Raw genomic sequence first — 19,514 nt, forward strand, 5'->3', positions numbered from 1 at the left:
GAGAACCTGTCTAAAAAAGCAAACAAAAAAAACACAATGAATAGTTTAAACAGTAGTTAAACCAAACCTACAAGAAAGCTTTGCCGAGGGTAAGAAATGTGCTCTCATCTTTTAAATCAATCTGCATGCGTATTCTTTTTTCCTTCCTTCCTGATACAACAAAGTGTCCTTTCTTCCATCAAAGCCAGTCGCTCTACAGTAAGTGTTCCAGAATCTGTTTCCTTCTGCTCTAGAGCCTTGTCTTTGATTCTTCTTTCATACCTACTAATTATGCTCTTTCTGGAATCTTCATGTGGCTCTTTTGTCCCTTCAGGCTTCTTCGTACATCCTCCTGCTGTAGGTACTCCCTATCCTACATCCTTACAGCCAGATGTCATGAGTGATTTACTACACAAAACTTTTCTGGTGCTTTTCTTCTCATCCCTTTTCAGCCCTATTCTCCATTTGAGGGACTGCATGTTAAGGTCTCTAGTGTGAAATTCGGAAGACATTTTCAGCCTTCCTCTTACTTGACCTTTAGCAACCCTTTGATTACGTCCTTCTTGAAATGCTTTGTGATACTGCTTTGTCTGGGCCACCATCTCACAATATTCTCCAGAATAGCCCCTTGTTCCCATGACTTCATGTATTATCTCTCTATGCCAGAGACTGTTTAAGCTGTTTCTCTGAGCTCCAAAGTCACACACCTCTTATCTAACAGAATGCTTTTCAAGCATCTCAAAGTAAACATGTCTCTGAACTTGTGATAATACCGCAAATCTGCTCTTGACCATTTTAGTGATGGGACTTCTCCACACAGGCAGAAGACTAGGAAATGTCCTTAACTCCTCCTTTTTACCAACACCTTTTCTCCAAATCTGTCACCAACATCATTTGATTTCTACCTCCAAATTAAATTTACCTACATTTCATTTTCTTGTCTAGACTTGTTGTAGAAACACACCCAAGCTAGTCTCTTAGAGAAACTTTTCTTTCTTCTTCAATCTAAATTATATTCTTTTGTAACTTCCTGTATTTTATCTTCCTGGGGCTTACTACAGTTTTCACTGTGAGTTTATCCAACTCATGAATTGTAAGCTCTAATGGTAGAGACAGAATGATTCCATAGGCATCGTAGCCCCATCCTTAGTACAGTGTATAGCACACAGTACTTGTTTAGTAGATAAGCTGCCTTTGAGGTTGATCTGTAATTCATTTTACTTTAAAAATTATTCGAATGATCTATTCACATGGCTTCACTCATATTGTCCCTTCAAATCTGTATCTCCCATAGTTTGTGGTTTCCATGATGTTAAGTGACTACCTCCTGGGAGCTTCATCTGAGTAACAACAGAGACTTCAAACTTAATATTGTCCCAAACTGAACTCTGATTTCCCATCCTGCCCCCCAAACTGTTGGTATTTATTTTACTCCAGGAGTCACCCAAGCCATTAAGTTTGACTTCTGTTTAGGTTGTCTGTCAGCTTATATCTCACGTTACTATCTCCTTGTCTTAAGCCATTCAGTGCAATTTCCACATTGATACCAGGGAATCCTTTTGAAAACGCAGATAACATTATACTAGTCTTGCTTAAAAATGTTAAGCTTCTTAGTATCTAGACTGTTTGGTGTAACCTACAAGGTTTTTCACTTTTCTGGTTCTATCTGCTTTTGCGCTTCCAACTCTGGACTCCTGGTGTTTTTTTGTTTTTTTTTTTTTGAGGAGTTTTGCGCTTGTTGCCCAGGCTGGAGTACAGTGGCACGATCTCAGCTCACTGCGACCTCCGCCTCCTGGGTTTAAGTGATTATCCTGCCTCAGTCTCCTGAGTATCTGGGATTACAGGTGCCCACCACCAGGCCCGACTAATTTTTTGTATTTTTAGTAGAGAGTGTTTAATCGTGTTGGCCAGGCTAGTCTCGAACTCCTGACCTCAGGTGATCTGCCCACTTCAGCCTCCCAAAGTGCTGGGATTACAGGTGTGAGCCACTGCACTCGGCCTGGACTCCTCTTGACTTCATTATCTGCCTCCTAGGCTAAATTTATGTCTTTTATGTGCTTGTAGTCTCTGCATACCACTTCAGTGACGCTTGCCCTGGAGTGTGATTGGTAATCCCTCTCCCCACTGGATCCTTGAAGGCAGGCAGGACCTGTGTTCCCTGTTTTACCATAGTTCTCGATTAGTAATTCAAATTCAGGTTGGGGAGAGCTAAGTGGTAATTTTTAATTCCTTCTAATATTCCATGAATTGGACTAATGTAAATTCTGGTCAGAGATAACAAAGGTTAATACAATTTAGTCTATGATTATCTTGTGATAAATACTTAATGGAAGTTAAAGCTAAATTATTTCTAAAAATCACAGAAGGTAACTCTGGGTTACAAAAATACTTTGCAGAGAATCAGATATCACCAAGGAGAGAATTCAGAAGATCCTGGCGACTGGTGCCAATGTTATTCTAACCACTGGTGGAATTGATGATATGTGTCTGAAGTATTTTGTGGAGGCTGGTGCTATGGCAGTTAGAAGAGTTTTAAAAAGGGACCTTAAACGCATCGCAAAAGCTTCTGGAGGTATGTCTTGTGCTGGCTGTCACATAAAAGACTTTCATTATACCTGACCCCATCAAAGGTCTTTTTACATTGGAATATTGATAAGAAACAGCTTCAAAAACGTTTATATCCTCTTAATGCTTTGTGCTGCCAACACATTTATAGAGCCATTTTTCATGTAACTGGAGAAATTCATTAAGGTTGTTGGAAATTCATGAACTGAATTTGTTCACTTCAAAAATGACATAGTTCTATCTTAGGATAAAAGGAGTTAGTGTGTGCTGCCTAACTAAATTCTAAACTTGTAATATAGCACTTTTATCACAAATGCTACTGAGTCTAAAGGATATTAAAATCACGAAAGAGCGATACTTACAGATCCCTTGTAACTCTTAATAGCAACTATTCTGTCAACCCTGGCCAATTTGGAAGGTGAAGAAACTTTTGAAGCTGCAATGTTGGGACAGGCAGAAGAAGTGGTACAGGAGAGAATTTGTGATGATGAGCTGATCTTAATCAAAAAGTAAGAGCTACTTTCTAAAATTGTAAAGTTATACAGATTTTGTTAAGTAAAAGTAGGTTTTCTTCCCATTTATTTGCTGCTTGTAGTCTCACAGTGATATGAGCAGTTATACGCGTGGGATAAAATAACATTGGGTCACTGTGAATTGAGATGAAGTAACCATTTTCATCTCTTCTGCATAGACTAGACATTGTTTCTGTATAGTGTATCTAAATATCCTCTGTAGGCAGGACTTAAGGGCACTTATGTAGACTTATTTTTAAGAGAATTTTTTGGAGAAATTGATGGTATTGGAAAAAAAAAAACATTTAAAAAATGCTGTTACAAGAATTTCACTTTTTTTTTTTGAACAGCACTAAGGCTCGTACATCTGCATCGATTATCTTACGTGGGGCAAATGATTTCATGTGTGATGAGATGGAGCGCTCTTTACATGATGCACTTTGTGTAGTGAAGAGAGTTTTGGAGTCAAAATCCGTGGTTCCCGGTGGAGGTGCTGTAGAAGCAGCCCTTTCCATATACCTTGAAAACTATGCAACCAGCATGGTAAGAACAGTTATTCCTTGTCTTAAGAGGCCCTAGAGCAGTAGCTGTGGGCTTTAATTTTTTTTCCCTTTTGTGAAGTCACCTAACTGTCCTTTTTTCCTAGGGGTCTCGGGAACAGCTTGCTATTGCAGAGTTTGCAAGATCACTTCTTGTTATTCCCAATACCCTAGCAGTTAATGCTGCCCAGGACTCCACAGATCTGGTTGCAAAATTAAGAGCTTTTCATAATGAGGCTCAGGTTAACCCAGAACGTAAAAATCTAAAATGGTAAGCATACAATTTCCCTCTTTTTAGACATCTTTTTAGCCCTTTGTTAACCTCTGCAAAACAGTTTCCATTAAAAAGGATAGTAGTCAGTTACATGTCAGCAAACATAAATAACGGACTTGTCAACTACTTAACATGAAAAACTTCACAGCAAGCATTTGTTGTTAGTCACTGTAATTCAAGGGATAATGACTAATTATTAGCACTGGTGTGCCTTAGTTAACAACTCTGATTGCTAATCTCTCCCTGCTGCTTTGGGTAGAAAGACAACCTACAAGATCTCTAGTCTGACTTAAAAATCAAGCTTAATACTTGAATGAAATGCTGGAGTTAATGGGTCACCTAATTAAGTTGTAAGCGGCCATTTTAATAGTTCTTTCTTAATTGCAGGATTGGTCTTGATTTGAGCAATGGTAAACCTCGAGACAACAAACAAGCAGGGGTGTTTGAACCAACCATAGTTAAAGTTAAGAGTTTGAAATTTGCAACAGAAGCTGCAATTACCATTCTTCGAATTGATGATCTTATTAAATTACATCCAGAAAGTAAAGATGATAAACATGGAAGTTATGAAGATGCTGTTCACTCTGGAGCCCTTAATGATTGATCTGATGTCTCTTTTATTTATAACAATGTTAAATGCAATTGTCTTGTACCTTGACCTAAGTATTACACATTAAAGTACAACAAGCTGTAAACTTGGGTTTTTGTGATATAGGAAATGGTTTCCATCTGTGTTTTGGTCCTCTGATTTCACATATAACAACCTAGTACTTTATTAGTTTAAAAAGAAATTGAGGTTGTTCAAAGTTGAAGCAATTCATCCTCTCTGAACACACATTGCTATTCCCATCCCACCCCCAATGCACAGGGCCGCAACACCACGAATTCCGCCCGTTCTCTCCAGTGTGTGTAACAGGGTCACAAGAATTCGACAGCCAGATGCTCCAAGAGGGTGGCCCAAGGCTATAGCCCCTCCTTCAATGTTGACCTAAGGGGGAGAAAAGATTTAGATTGTTTATTCTTCTGTGGGCACAGTTTAAAATCCTAAACTTGTCTTTATCCTCTTAATGTATCAGCATGCTACCCTTTCAAACTCAAATTTTCATTTTAACTGTTTAGGAATAAATTTACACCTTTGTGAAAATTCATCCCTGCCTATGTAACCTTATTCTTTTTATGCCAAGTAAGCTTTTTTTTTTTTTTTTTTTAAACCATGGGAAGTAACAAAATACGTGAACTCAGTCCTAGTAACTAGTATTTCTTTATTACCCACATGGCCAACACCTGGAAGATAGTATCTTAAAATAGCATTGTGAAATTCACTGGTAAGCACTCAGGGTTACTTGTGCATCTTTACCTTCTGTGGGTTTAATCCAAGTTCTTTAACTATTGCAACAGAGAGGGCTGCAAAGGCTTCATTGATTTCAAATACATCAACATCCTCCAGTGACCAACCTGCTTTTGTAACCTAGAAGACAGATTCATAGAAAAGATGTCTAAACTTGGGTGGAAAGGCCAAAACATCCTTTGTCAACATAAATATGAAATATGCTGCATGATACTGATCTCTTAATTGCTACTTTCGTTTGTTCTTAGGTTAATACAGTGACATTCTCACACATTTTTGCATTAGTGATACCCATTCCATCCAGAAGGTTAAGGATGTGATCTAAAAGATCCCTTAGAAATTCTAAATTGTCTTAAATTTTGAACCAGTAGCATCTGTTACATGTATCTAAGGGTAATGTAACAGAATCAGTTCCCCTAAAAAGCATATGATCTAAATGCTTTCAGTGGCTGGGGGTATTGGCTCACACCTGAAATCTCAACACTTGGGGAGCCTAAGGCCAGAGGATCACCTGAACTGAGAAGTTCAAAACTAGCCTGGGCAACATAGTGAGACCTTGTCTCTACAAAATTAAGTTAGGCATGGTGGTGCACCTATAGTTCAAGGTAACTTGGGAAGCTGAGGCAGGAGGAATATTTGAGCCCAGGAGTTTGGAGTCTGCAGTGAGCTGTGATGATGCCACTGCACTCCAGCCTGGACAACAGAGCAAGACCTTGTGTCAAAAATAGAAATAAATGCTCTTGGTTACTCTTCTGGTAGGGAAAGGTAACTACATGAATAAGCTCATTTAAGGCTAACAGGAAGACAAATTTCATAAAGGGGAACAGGGTTATACTCACAGCTTGCTTTATGGCTGGAATTGGTCCTATTCCCATAATGGAAGGCTCCACACCCACTTGGGACCAGGAAACTATTTGTGCTAAAGGTGTAAGCCCACGTTTATCAGCTTCTGACTTCTTCATAAGAACCACAGCTGCAGCACCATCATTTATTCCTGTAAAATATGAGTGACTTGATTTCTACAGTGCTCATTAACTGCAGTTACATATCTGTGTCTTTACCACCTGAAGACATGAGCTAAATGGTTTTACCTGTTGGCTAAGGCATTTACTGTAACTGAACAGACTTTATACATAGAAATCATGTTTGGCAATTAGAGTGACCACAAAACTTTCCAACTAGAGAAAGTGATAGGATTATAGTAGTCAGGGCTGGGCGTGGTGACTCACGCCTGTTATCCCAGCACTTTGGGAGGTGGAGGAGAATGGATCACCCGAGGTCAGGAGTTTGAGACCAGCCTGGCCAATATGGTGAAATCTGTCTCTACTGAAAATAGAAAAATTAGCCAGCGTGGTGGCGTGCGCCTGTAGTCCCAGCCACTCAGGAGGCTGAGACAGGAGAATTGCTTGATCCTGGGAGGCCGATGTTGCAGTGAGCCAAGATTGCGCAACTGCACTCCAGCCTGGGCGACAGAGCAAGACTCTGTCTCCAAAAAAAAAAAGAAAAAAAAAATTATATATATAAAAAAAAAAAAATTACAGCAGTTGGGGAGGAGAGATCTCTGACAGGAAATGGAAGAATAAGCCTGGGCCTCACAAGGAAGTATTGGGAGTTTCTGGTACTGGAAAAATACAAAGGTAGATAAACTTAAGTTCCCTAATTTACTTCTTCATTTGCAAGTCTAGTTGGGATGTCAAAAAACCAAATTAATTCTTTCAGTATAGGTTAAGTCAATGATCAAATACAGAGAAATGATATGTTTCCTTAAACTGTTTTAAGAATAATTTTGTATTTAAATATGAGTTGGGTGTGGTGGCTCATGCCTGTAGTCCCCCAGCTACTTGGGAGGTTAAGGCAGGGGCTCACTTGAGCCCAGCCAGGAGTTTGAGACTGCGAGTGAGCAAAGATCATATTGCTGCACTCCAGCCTGGCTGGCAGAGTGAGTCCCTGTCTCAAAAAAACAGTACTTTTGTATATAAACAAAGAGAAAAGCCGGGCGCGGTGGCTCAAGCCTGTAATCCCAGCACTTTGGGAGGCCGAGATGGGCGGATCACGAGGTCAGGAGATCGAGACCATCCTGGCTAACACGGTGAAACCCCGTCTCTACTAAAAAAAGACAGAAAACTAGCCGGGCGAGGTGGCGGGCGCCTGTAGTCCCAGCTGCTCGGGAGGCTGAGGCAGGAGAATGGCATGAACCCGGGAGGCGGAGCTTGCAGTGAGCTGAGATCCGGCCACTGCACTCCAGCCTGGGCGGCAGAGCGAGACTCCGCCTCAAAAAAAAAAAAACAAACAAACAAACAAAAAAATAAATAAATAAAGAGAAAAATATTCACTTGGTAGACCTTATAGAACGTAGTATTCTCCCAGATGAAGTATTTCCTTCAGAAAATCTAACCTGAAGCATTGGCTGGGGTGACGGTTCCCGTTCCATCGGTAAGAAAGTAAGGCTTTAGCTTGGACATGTCTTCTATGTTGCTCCCATGGCGAGGAAACTCATCTGTTTTAACTTCAATAAGACCTAAACAAAGGAAAACCAATTACTCAAGATTAGTCCAGGGACAGAAGTGTGCTGGGAATGGTGGGTTTCTCTGACATGAAACATGAGGATTCATATTTAGCAGAAAAGTTTTAATATATAACCACTTTGATTACAACAGGAGGAAAGTACACACAAGAATTATTGTACATGAAAACAATGTATGAGTATGTCCTTATAAGACACCTGTGTTTTCCAAATCCATAGGCCTTCCTGAGGAAAGTAGCTACCAGGGACCTGTTTGTGCCAAATTCTGCTATGGTTTGGGTCATAGTACTTGATTGGTTACAAGTGAGTGGATCAGGGAGTCTCAAAGTCAATCCTGCACTGCTGGCTGGACATAAGAGATGTCAGTTATCAATAAGGGAGCTTGATGGAAGCACTCTGTATTAGAAAATAGCAAGTGACCCCAAAAGATCCACCCTTTAGAAATGGGAAAGGGAGATCACACAGAAGCAGCGACAAGTAATGGGTGTCCACTTCTGAGGAGGTTGAGCCTATACAGGAAACAGGTCAGCTGGTGCTTCCTAACAACCATGCGCCAGTGCTCCAGTGTCTCATGAAACCTGCTGTATGTGCACAGCAGTCATGGACACTCTGGAACCAAGGGTGCCTGAGTGCTGACACAGTTCCCATGTTACCGTGTCCTGTAAACCCAGCATACCCCCTCCCTACCTTCATGTATCCAGGACATATCTTTGCAACCTGAAAAATATAACTAAGATATAATTTCTAAAGATTCCTACGTATTACTCTTTTAGATGTTACTCTTACCTATAAATAGGTTGATGTTTAATTAAACCATTATGATATACTCACCTTTTCTAGATGACACCAAAACTGGTACAATCTCTTTGTCAAAATGGCCAGCTTTCTGTGCATTCTCTGTCCTATTCTGAGACAGAACTGCAACCTTGTCCTGATCTTCTCTACTCACTTGCCATTTTTTGGCTACATTTTCAGCTGGGAAAGGAGAAAAAGAGCAAAAAACCAACATTTTCATGAACTGGCATTTGATAGATCAAGTTGCCCATATTTGACCAAGCGCTGACTGACCACACATGCTAGCAGGCTCATGGTGGCCTGTGCAATGCTCTGTGTGGGGTGGCCCTGCCTGCCACCGACAGTGGGTCTAGAAGTGTTGCAGAGACTCTCAGGAGTCATACTTCTCTCCTTCCCTTTCTATATAATTGTAAACTTAACAGACATTTCCTTCACCTAGAGTCACCAAGTATACTTCCCCTCCGTTTCCTTTAACATTTTCTTTCTGAACCATTTGAGAGAAAGCTGGAGATACAATGCCTTTTTACTCTTAAATTTTAATTTTAGTGTATACTTCCCCAAAACAAGGCCACTTTTTTACATAAGCACAGTTATAAAACTCAGGAAATTGGGTGAAGTGTGGTGGGTCACACCTGTAATCCCAGCACTTTGGGAGGCTGAGGCAGTAGGATCACTTGAGCCCAGGAGTTTGAGACCAGCCTGGGCATGGTGAGACTCCGTCTCCATTAAAAATAAACTTATCTGGGCACGGTGTGTGTGCCATGTAGCTAGCAGTCCTAGCTGCTTGGGAAGCTAAGGCAGGAGGATGACTTGGGCCTAGGAGTTCAAAGCTGCAGCAAGCCATGATCGCGCCTCTGTACTCCAGCCTGGGTGACCCCGTCTCACAAAACAAAACAAAAATCAGGAAATTTAACATGAATCAAACGCTATTATCTAATCTTTGGTCCACATTCAAATTTCACCTATTATCCCAGTAATGTCCTTCTAGCTCCTTTATTTGTTCAGTCCAGGAGCCAATAAAGAAGCATGCATTGTACTCAACTACCAATCTCTCTAGTTTGCTTTTATCTGTAACAGTTCTTCAGACTATGCTTCCTAAGCTTGATATTTTTGAAGAACACGGACCAGTTCTTTTGTTAAGGATATCAATTTTGATTTGTCTGATGTTTCCTCAGGATTAGATTAAGATTCTGCCAAAAGGGAGGTATACCACTGAATGATAGTATGCTTTTTCTCAGTGAATCTTTTTTTTTTTTTTTTGAGACGGAGTCTGGCTCTGTCACCCAGGCTGGAGTGCAGTGGCGCGATCTCCACTCACTGCAAGCTCCACCTCCCGGGTTCACGCCATTCTCCTGCCTCAGCCTCCTGAGTAGCTGGGACTACAGGCGCCCGCCACCAGGCCTGGCTAATTTTTTTATTTTTAGTAGAGACAGGGTTTCACCGTGTTGGCCAGGATGGTCTCGATCTCCTGACCTCGTGATCTGCCCGTCTCGGCCTCCCAAAGTGCTGGGATTACAGGCTTAAGCCACCACGCCTGGCCTTCTCAGTGAATCTTATTAGGACATAAATGACAATCAGTTTATCCCAGGTGATGTCATCTTTGATCACTTGGTTAAAACAGTTTGGTATTCACCAGGTTTCTAGCTTTTAAAGGTACCATTTTTTCATTTATAAGTAATCAATAATTTATGGGAGGCTCTTTTTAGATTATCAAAATATATTCTTCCCCATCATATTTTCACCCACTAGTTTTAGCATTCATTCATGATTTTCTAACTCCAACATTCCTTCTATTGGTAAGGTATTAATTGCATTTTACCATAAAAAAAAGCTGTTCCTTTTCTCCCATTTATTCAGTTATTTATATCAGGATGGACTCATACATTTTCATTTTATTGAACAAGTTATAACTCATTACTATCATTACTTACTTTGATGCTGAAATTGTTCAAAACTTGGGCAGTTATAACCCATTAGTATCATTACTTACTTGCATGCTCAAATTGTTCAAACTTTGGGCAGTTATAACCCGTTAGTATCATTACTGACCTTGATGCTCACATTGTTCAAAATTCCACCACAGGAAAGTGGAAGCCCTGGAGGCCGCCTCCTGTGTACTTTCGACATGTCCCTGAGCATGTCCTGAATTTTTTAGCATTTTTCCCCAGCCTTGGAAAATTTGGTCATTTCTCCAAACAACCTTAGTTCCTTTTAGTGGAGAAATGTTTTTAGAAGATCTGGGTGTCAGGACCGCTTGTTGTGAATGGTTTGTCATTGTTTCTAGGTCTCTTCAGTAAAAACTTCCATATGTGTAATTTATAATTTTACATATGCACACACACTCACCTTGAGTTCATACTGCATTTTGAGTTCTCCAAAATGCAACCTCACACCATAAGCTACATTCTTCTTTCTTTCCATATTTGTAACTCTCTTCTACAAATGTGAGAATTGGTCAGGTGTGGTGGGTCACACCTGTAATCCTAGCACTTTGGGAGCCTGAGGCAGGAGGATCCCTTGAGCTCAGGAGTTTGAGGCCAGCCTGGGCAACATGGTGAAACCCTATTTCTACAAAAAGTACAAAAAATTAGCCAGGCATGGTGGTGTGCACCTGTGGTCCCAGCTACTCAGGAGGCTGAGGTGGCTCAGGGGGTTGCAGTGAGCCAACATTGAGCAACTGCACTTCAATCTGGGTGACAGAGCGAGACCCCTGTCTCCACCAAAAAATAAAAAAGTTATTGCTTTGCGTTCCATGTCTTGTCTTTACTTACCAAGCTATTCTTCCTCTTTTTTTTTTTTTTTGGATGAGGACTCACTATGTTGACCAGGCTGGAGTGTAGCAGCTACTAACAGGCAAAATCATAGTATACTACACAACCTCAAACTGCTGGCCTCAAGTGATCTTCCCACCACAGCCTCCCTAGTAGCTGGGACTATAGGCACCTGCCACTGCACCCTATAAAAGCTATCATCTATAAAATCTCCAGTTCACCTCTCCCTTGCAGCTCTTTTCTACTAGGCCTTATAAGCTGTTATCTACAAGTTTAGTATTTGATCAAAGACTTAAGGGGACCCTTCTGCAGATTTCTGGGGTTCTTTTTTTCTTCTCCCCCTTATTCTGCCCCACAAACTCCAGCCATCTCAGAAGCCTCAAATTCTCTGCCTCTTCAGATCACTGAGACCACTGTTCCCAGCTTAGGCTCTGCCTCTCCATAAGTTTGGGAAGTGTCCCAGGTAGAGACAGTGACAGTGGGGTTTTCCTTTCTCTCAAGATCTCAGTCTTACATGAGTATTAGTCAAAACCTGAAAGCAGTGGCTTCATATATTTTCACAAATTCTATGCTTGTTTATAGTAGGAAGTCTAATCTTTGTCAATTACTCCATCATGACCTGAGCTGTTTTTTTTTTTTTTTCCTCTAAACGAGCAATTTATTTTCTCACAGTTCTGGAGGCTGGAAGAGTACAATTCAATCCACAGTACACCTTGGAAAGGGCTCGGGATCAGCATTTTTAATGACCACCTCTAGTTATGGTTGAGGCAGTTGGTCACACAGTATCTTCCACGGTCTGCTTGTGTTCTCATAGCCTTCTCTGTTGTGGCTCTAAATTGAGAAGTGGCCAAGATGCCTTGAGCTTCTCACTGCTTCCCATATCTCTAAGCCCTTCCTTCCTTCCTTGCATTCATGCACACAGTTCCCTCTTCTTGGAATCTTGTACTTTTCCCCATTACCTTTTTCACGTATTTATATGTTACATAGAACCAGAACCACCGCTGCAAGCATTGGAGCAAGGTGCTTAAGTCCTCAGGGTTTGATTCTTTAACTCTAAAATGTCCATTCTGTTTCCTAACTTTTACATGTATACTAAAGAAATGAGTTCCTTTGATTTCCCAGTTGCTTTGCCATTAAACCTAGACCACAGGACCCTTCAACATGAATGACCAATAACCCAACTGTATAGTACAAAAAATACAGTTAGGTATCAAAAACAAAACAAAACAAAACAAAAACAAAAACTGGTTTATCTCTGTTACTACCTCTCACTATTTGTGGGCCCTGTTCCTTCATTTGGTAAAATGACGGGGTGATCCAGAAGAACTCTGAGGTACTTCCCACTTCTAACATTCTCTGATAATCAAGGGTTCACAAAGAAGAGAATACTCACTTCACTTCAGTTAATCAAAGAAGAGATACAAAAATCCTTAAGACAGTCTCTGGCGATAAGGACGAAAGCACCTAAGAAGCAGATTATTATATGGTCTTTTTAACCTTTTTAAAGTGAATATAGTTTCATCTATGTCTGCCTTACCTGTAATACCCATATGATAGTTGTGAAATGCATCTGTAAGACCATCACAGAGTATACTGTCAGTCAGCGGCATCTCACCTATCTTTACTCCTGTTCTCAAGTGAGCCAAGTGAGGAGCCTAGAAGTCAGAAATAAAAATGGATTTAGGCTTAGTTGTAATTAGTCTTTTCCCCAGAACACAACTCAAAACTATCTAATATTTCCTAAGTCTTCATCTAGGTCCCTTTGCAGCCCTTCTCCCCAGTTCCAGGTTCTCAGCCAGGCCAGGGTCTAAAGACCCCTGGAATTAGCAGACTTCATCTTTCCTGTTGTTGGGAACCATTAGTCTCCTACCTACCCATTTCCAATTCTCCCTCAAAACTACCCATCTGTGTCCTGTTTCCTTAAGAGTCCCATTTATTCTTTCCATCGAGGCAATTAATTATCTGTTAAATGAAGAAACCTTCTAAGGGCTTAAGTAAAGCCAGCAATGTGTTACCCGTTTTAATGGATATGATATCTACAGTGAGAATAATCAGGCTGCCTAACTAAATGATGGGGAGGGATTTCTGAGTAGCGGCCAGTCTTAACTCTCACCAACTCAATTGCAGGTATATTAGAATGGAAAGAGTTATTGATGGGAGTTACAGTTGGAAGAGTTGTATTTGAATGCTGGCTCTGGGCCTCAGTTTCCTAACCTGTAAACTGGGAATGATATCATCTACCCTATATGGGGATGTTGTGAATACATGTACAAGAGCACCTGGTAAAGTGCTACACAGATGTCAGTGTCATCCTATTAAAATCATTCCGATTATTTTTGCTACCATTAGCCTGCCTCCTCCTGAACCTCAGCAATGGCTGGGCTGAATCAGCTTCTATCTAGGGAATGTGCTGCTCAGCCCCTGAGCTGCCTCAGTAGGACGGAGGGAATATACTTTTTCTTTCAACTGCTATGCCAGTTTGAGGTATAGAACTTGGTGAAATAACTCGTGCCTGGCAAACCTACTGGAGAAGGGCACCACTTGGTGGTCCTCTTTTCCATGTTCTATACCCTGAAAAGGTCAAAACAGTCTGGTCCCCAGGATCTCCTTGTCACGTGCAGGAAGGTAAGTGGCAACATTTGTTTTTTGCCTTTTACTCACAATGGGAAAGAAATTTAAAACCAAGGACCTCAAGCAACTAATATTATGAATTTAATTCAGAAAATATTATATGCTTCATTAATAGTTTAGAAAAAGTATATTGGATTCCAATCACACTGGTTGATAAACTTTTTCATCAACCTGGATTTCCCACCCAAACTGAAGAATAATTCACATCAAGTAGGGATCAAGGTTGTCATTTCCGTGCATTTGTTCACTGGTTCCAGCTTTGATATGCATCAGTTTACTCTGTTCTGGCACAGACATGAGTTTCCTGGTGTGAGGTCAGTGAAAGCCATCTCATCAGAGAGGCCTTACCTTGCTCATATTTTCCATGCCTCCGGCAACCACAATGCTGGAGTCTCCTATCCCTATTGACTGGGCTGCAAGGCACACAGCTTTTAGGCCTGACCCACAGATCATCTGGCAGCTCCATGCTGGCACAGAGTAGGGAATTCCTGCACCCACACTGGCTTGTCTAACAGGATTCTGCCCACAGCCTAGAAAGAGGAACACAGAGGAACACAGAGAACTCTTAGCAATCAGGGAGAAAGACAAAATGTCATAGTGAAAGTGTGTGTAAAATTACCAGTTGGGTTACCTGCCACTTCTGAAAGCCTACAGGTCAGGTAAGTGCCCACTGGAGGCAAAAAGGCCTGTCTACAATCTCCAGCTGTCATACTCTAGCCCTTGAATATATACTGTCTTGTGCTGCTCTGTAGGTATTTCATAGATATAAGCTTTCTCCTCCATAAAGAAGTCATTAATACCTTAAGAAAGAAGTGTCATCCTCATCTTTTGATAGGGTTTAAATAGCCAGGCGCGGTGGCTCACGCCTGTAATCCCAGCACTTTGGGAGGCCAAGGAGGGCAGATCACCTGAGGTCGGGAGTTCGAGACCAGCCTGACCAACATGGAGAAACTCTGTTTCTACTAAAAATACAAAATTAGCCAGGCGTGGTGTCGCATGCCTGTAATCTCAGTTACTTGGGAGGCTGAGGCAGGAGAATTGCTTGAACCCGGTAGGCGGAGGTTGTGGTGAGCCGAGACTGTGCCACTGCACTCCAACCTGGGCAACAAGAGTGAAACTCCGTCTTAAAAAAGGAAAAAAAAAAAAAAAGAAAGATAGGGCTTAAATAAGCATTATCAAACCTATGTCTAATAAACACAGGATATAACCTAGGCATTATCAGTGTTTCTAACTAGCGCCATTTGCTCCCAAGATCATGGCTTAAGACACTTCAGAAGAAAAGAGGTTACTTAAAAAGGAAAACCTTTGACAATAAGCAGTTCTGTTCTTGCTTTGTATCCATCACACTATGCTTAAATGGTTATATAACAAGATATATACAAACTCAGAATTCACAAATACCTTTTTTTTCTTATTCTGAGTACTGAAACACAAATACCTTTTTATAATTCAACTACGGGACTTCATTGAGTTGGGAAAAAATACATAATTTACTTAAAGTAGCACAGAATAGAATGGAGTTAAAAGTTTCAAATATTCTCAATCACCACTGTCTGTTATCAGAGTCAATGGTAAATGTCTATACAGTGATTACTCTATTCCAAGTTTCAGATATATTCATACCTACCACCCTTCCTTGGTGAGTTTGTGGGGAAGAACTAGCAAATAAGTTACTGACAAAAACTTAGAGATTATATTCATCACAATGTTATCAATCTGGGATTAGGCTGGAAACTAAAAACAGGTAAGGTTACTTAAGACTGAAAATATATGCGGGATCACATACATATTAAAAAGACAGGCCGGGCGCAGCGCCTCAGGCTGGGAGCAGTGGCTCACGCCTGTAATCCCGGCACGTTGGGAGGCCAACCGGGGCAGATTACTTGAGGTCAGGAGTTCAAGACCAGCCTGGCCAACATGGTGAAACCCGTCTCTACTACAAATACAAAAATTAGCTGGGCATGGTGGTAAGTGCCTGTAATCCCAGCTACTCAGGAGGCTGAGGCAGGAGAATTGTTTGAACCTGAGAGACGGAGGTTGCAGTGAGCTAAGATCGTACGGCTACACTCCACCAGCTTAGGCGACAGAGCGTGACTCCATCTCAAAAAAAAAAAAAATGAGGTGCTAACATAATTAATAATGCTAGCATTTAGCATACTATGAGCTTCATGAGAATGAGAATTTCTGTCTGATATGAGCATTGCTTATCTCCAGCTGCTAAAATAGTGCCTGGCACAAAGTAGGTGCTCAATAAACATTTGTTACATGATTGTAGAAGGTATCTGGCTTAAGGAATAAGACTGATCTAAGTTCAAGTGCTAGCTCCACTTCAAACTGTGACCCTGGTAAGTCATTTAACCTCTCAAACTCTCATTTATTCATTTGTAAAATGAAGATAATAGGATATAACAGACTTGTGGGGAAGATGAAATGAGGTAATGAAAGGAAAGCACTTAGCACAGTGCTTTAAAAGCCTTAAACTTAGTAGACATGCACTGGTAGTCCCAGTTAGCTCAGAAGTTCAAGGCCATGGTGCACCATGATTGTGCCTGTGAACAGCCACTGCACGCGTGCCTTGGCAACAGAGACTCCACTTCTACAAAATAATTTTAAAAATTAACCAGGTGTGGTGGCCTGCTCTTGTAATCCCAGCTATTCCAGAGGCTCAGGTGGGAGGATACCTTGAGTCCAGGAGTTTGAGGTTATAGTGGGCTCTGATTTATTACACCACTGCATTCCAGCCTGAATGACAGAGTAAGACCCTGTCTCTTTAAATAATAATAATAATTAATTAATTAGGAGTGTTGAAACCCAAAGAATCAGAAGATGGGGGCACTCTCAGGACTCAGTTATATTCCTCTAGGGAGTATTATGACCCATTTGCAAGGGGCATGATGTGGCACCTATTTTCCAAGCTCAGAACTGAGTCTTAAGAGGGGCAGGGAACTTACCTGTATTGTTGGAGCCATACTCCCAGCACTAAGCACAATATGGGGCACACAGGAGGAACTGAATAAGTTTTTGGTGAATGACTGACACTCTGAGGTAATAAGGAGGAGCAGGCATACTTTCCAATGCATCAGGCTGGCCCTGCTTTTGTTTTTTTTGAGATGGAGTCTCACTGTGTCACCCAGACTGGAGTGCAGGGGCACAATCTCAGCTCAGTGCAAGCTCTGCCTCCCGGGTTCATGCCATTCTCCTGTCTCAGCCTCCCAAGTAGCTGGGACTACAGGCACCCGCCACCACGCCCGGCCAATTTTTTGTATTTTTAGTAGACACAGGGTTTCACCGTGTTAGCCAGGATGGTCTTGATCTCCTGACCTCATGGTCCACCCGCCTTGGCTGGGATTACAGGCATGAGCCACCATGCCTGGCTGGCCCTGCGTCTTAAGAATGAAAAGGCAGTATAGGTCAGTGGTCTAAGTTCATTTACAAAAAGCATATTAATGAAGTTCATTCACAAAAAGCATATTAATGAAGCTTTTTGTTTGTTTAGAGAAAGGGTCTCAGTCTGTCACACAGGATGGAATGCAGTGAGTGACACAATCACTGCAGCTTCAAACTCCTGGGCTCAAGTGATCCTCCCACCGCAGCCTCTCCAGTAGCTGGGAGGCACAGGCCATCATGCCTGGCTAATTATTTTATTTTTTGTAGAGACAGGGTCTTGCTTTGTTGCCCAGGCTGATCTCAAACTTCTGGCCTCAAGTGATCCTTCCTCCTCGGCCTCCCAAAGTGCTGGGAATACAGATGGGAGCCACCCTGCCTGGCCAAGAAGCTGAGTCTCAAACTGGATAGAAGCTACTGACAGGGCTGGAAGAAGGGGCCACAAGAGGAATCTTAACAGAGGGAACTCTGAGCAAAAGCATGGAGGCAAGAACTTGAGTGGGAGTGTGTGTGTGTGTTTGTGTGTGTGTGTGTGCGTGTGCGCGTGTTTATGGGCTGTTTCTAATAAGCTTGACTTCTCCTGGAATCACTGAGAGTTACCTGCTGCCAAAACGTGTCCAAAGATGACCTCAGACACATCTTCTGGAACCACAGTGGCCCTCTTCAAGACTTCTTTGATGACAGTGGAGCCCAGGTCCTGGACAGGAACAGTAGCTAAGGCACCATTGAAGGAACCTGCAGTAGAAAGGCGGAGAGCGCGGACATCACAAACCTGTGGGTAATGTAGAAACCACCCAGGAGCAGCTGGGCCTCATGACGCTGTTTGGCAAGGCCACTGCGAGGAGGCAGTGCCCCTCCTCCCACACGTTCCCACACCTGCTGGTCTGAGCAAAGGTCAAGGTGGGTGCCAGGACTCGCAGTGGCCGAGGGCCAGACAAGCGACCTTCGGAACGGCCTAGGGACGCCGCTGTACCCCTTCTATTTCCCCAAATCCGAAGCACTGGATGCGGCCCCATGGTTCCCAAACAAAAGGAACCGGCGGATCAAGGGCTTTGAAAACCATGTGGCACGAAGGAGACGAAGTCGCGACTTCCAGCCATTGTGTGACAGCCCGACCCCAGCCCAAAGCCCGGCTCAGACCACCTAGCAGTTCCGCCCCTGCCATAGGCATTACCGATGGCGCCTCCCGGAGTCGGCCAATCAGGGGACCCGCAGAAGAACGCCTTCCTACACCAACCAATGGGAGACGCAGGCCACGCGATGGCTCTACCCTGGGAGCCAATCAGAGCACGAGGGACGGAGTGCGCACATCGGGAGAGGAGAAGGTGGGGCTGTCGCGCCAGGTTAGGGAACGCTGGAGGCCCGGGGTTCCAAGGATCCCGCAGGTCCTCCAGGCTTGGCCTGAGCGGCTTCCTCCACATACGCTCCTCTCCTACACAAGTCCGGCCCTCGGCGCTCCTGCCGAAGCAGCAGGCGCCTTGGACTCTGCGCGAGGCCCGCCGGCCGCTCACCTATGATGGTCCGCGCCGCCGAGACGATGACCACGGGATCTGAGCCTGCATTCATCCTGCCCACAACCGCTTCTCCTGCCGCCGTCTGCCCTGCGCTGCCTGCAAGTTAGGCAAGGCTCCTCCTCGCAGCCCACAGGCCGCGCCACGGGAGGGACCTGAGGTAGCCCCGCCCCCTGCCCCCCTCCTCCTCGCGCATCCCACTGTGCGCAGGCGCAAGGCCAGAGCCGGGGCGGGCCGGGGCTCGACGGGTACAGGGCGGCGGCAGTGAGGTTGGGGTCTGGGGCTGCGGGCAGAACCGGGGACCTCGGACGCATGTGCAGAGCTTCTGAAGACCCCAGTGTTTCTAGACACCCCAGTGTTGGAGTCCCCCGTCTTGACGTTTTGGGCTTTTTTGTTTTAACCTTAGAGTTTTTCGAAACAGTAAAGAGTGGGGTGTGACAAAAGACTCACTCTCGTTCAGCCCAGGACTGGAATCCCACGGGCGAGAATCTCGAGTGAGAGCCCGGCCCGTGCGGGGCTTGCTGGGAGCGTCTCGGTGCGAGCCCCCGTGGGTCTGGCGCCCTCTGGCCTTCGAAGATCAGCTCTGGCGGTGAAGGGGTGAGGACGCCGGCAGCGTCTTAACGTCCCACAGTGAAAAGTTACCTTGGTTGACGTTTGGACAGTGAAAGGAGCATATAACAA

The 19,514-nt window shown here is 43.2% G+C and overlaps 2 protein-coding genes and 1 non-coding gene across 5 annotated transcripts in view; 2 read left to right on the top strand and 1 right to left on the bottom strand.

The window, feature by feature from the left end:
• TCP1 (t-complex 1) overlaps nucleotides 1-5,017 on the top strand; it is an 11,882-nt gene extending 6,865 nt beyond the window's left edge. For both annotated transcript variants that reach the window (XM_025384238.1, XM_025384239.1), the window contains 5 exons: nucleotides 2,376-2,551; nucleotides 2,930-3,053; nucleotides 3,407-3,599; nucleotides 3,703-3,866; nucleotides 4,257-5,017. In XM_025384238.1, the coding sequence (XP_025240023.1) occupies nucleotides 2,376-2,551; nucleotides 2,930-3,053; nucleotides 3,407-3,599; nucleotides 3,703-3,866; nucleotides 4,257-4,473 (874 nt within the window). In that variant the 3' untranslated portion in view covers nucleotides 4,474-5,017. The remainder of the gene's footprint in view (nucleotides 1-2,375; nucleotides 2,552-2,929; nucleotides 3,054-3,406; nucleotides 3,600-3,702; nucleotides 3,867-4,256) is intronic.
• Nucleotides 3,115-3,246, top strand: LOC112623977. Its single transcript, XR_003119312.1, has one exon. It is a non-coding gene; the product is annotated as a small nucleolar RNA SNORA20 (small nucleolar RNA).
• Nucleotides 4,463-19,085, bottom strand: ACAT2 (acetyl-CoA acetyltransferase 2). 2 transcript variants are annotated; one of them, XM_025384240.1, is made up of 9 exons: nucleotides 18,197-19,085; nucleotides 17,923-18,057; nucleotides 14,287-14,468; nucleotides 12,845-12,962; nucleotides 8,573-8,716; nucleotides 7,613-7,735; nucleotides 6,057-6,211; nucleotides 5,227-5,337; nucleotides 4,463-4,857 (listed from the first exon to the last, which is right to left on the bottom strand). In XM_025384240.1, exons 1-9 carry the CDS (start codon nucleotides 18,336-18,338, stop codon nucleotides 4,687-4,689), a joined length of 1,281 nt encoding a protein of 426 aa, XP_025240025.1. In that variant the 5' UTR covers nucleotides 18,339-19,085; the 3' UTR covers nucleotides 4,463-4,686. The 2 variants fall into 2 exon arrangements, with proteins under 2 accessions (XP_025240025.1, XP_025240026.1); XM_025384241.1 differs by having other exon boundaries at nucleotides 18,834-19,028.
• Between the last annotated feature and the right edge of the window lie 429 nt (nucleotides 19,086-19,514).

Source organism: Theropithecus gelada, chromosome 4 (assembly GCF_003255815.1).
Source record: "Theropithecus gelada isolate Dixy chromosome 4, Tgel_1.0, whole genome shotgun sequence".
Classification (NCBI taxonomy): Eukaryota; Metazoa; Chordata; class Mammalia; order Primates; family Cercopithecidae; genus Theropithecus; species Theropithecus gelada.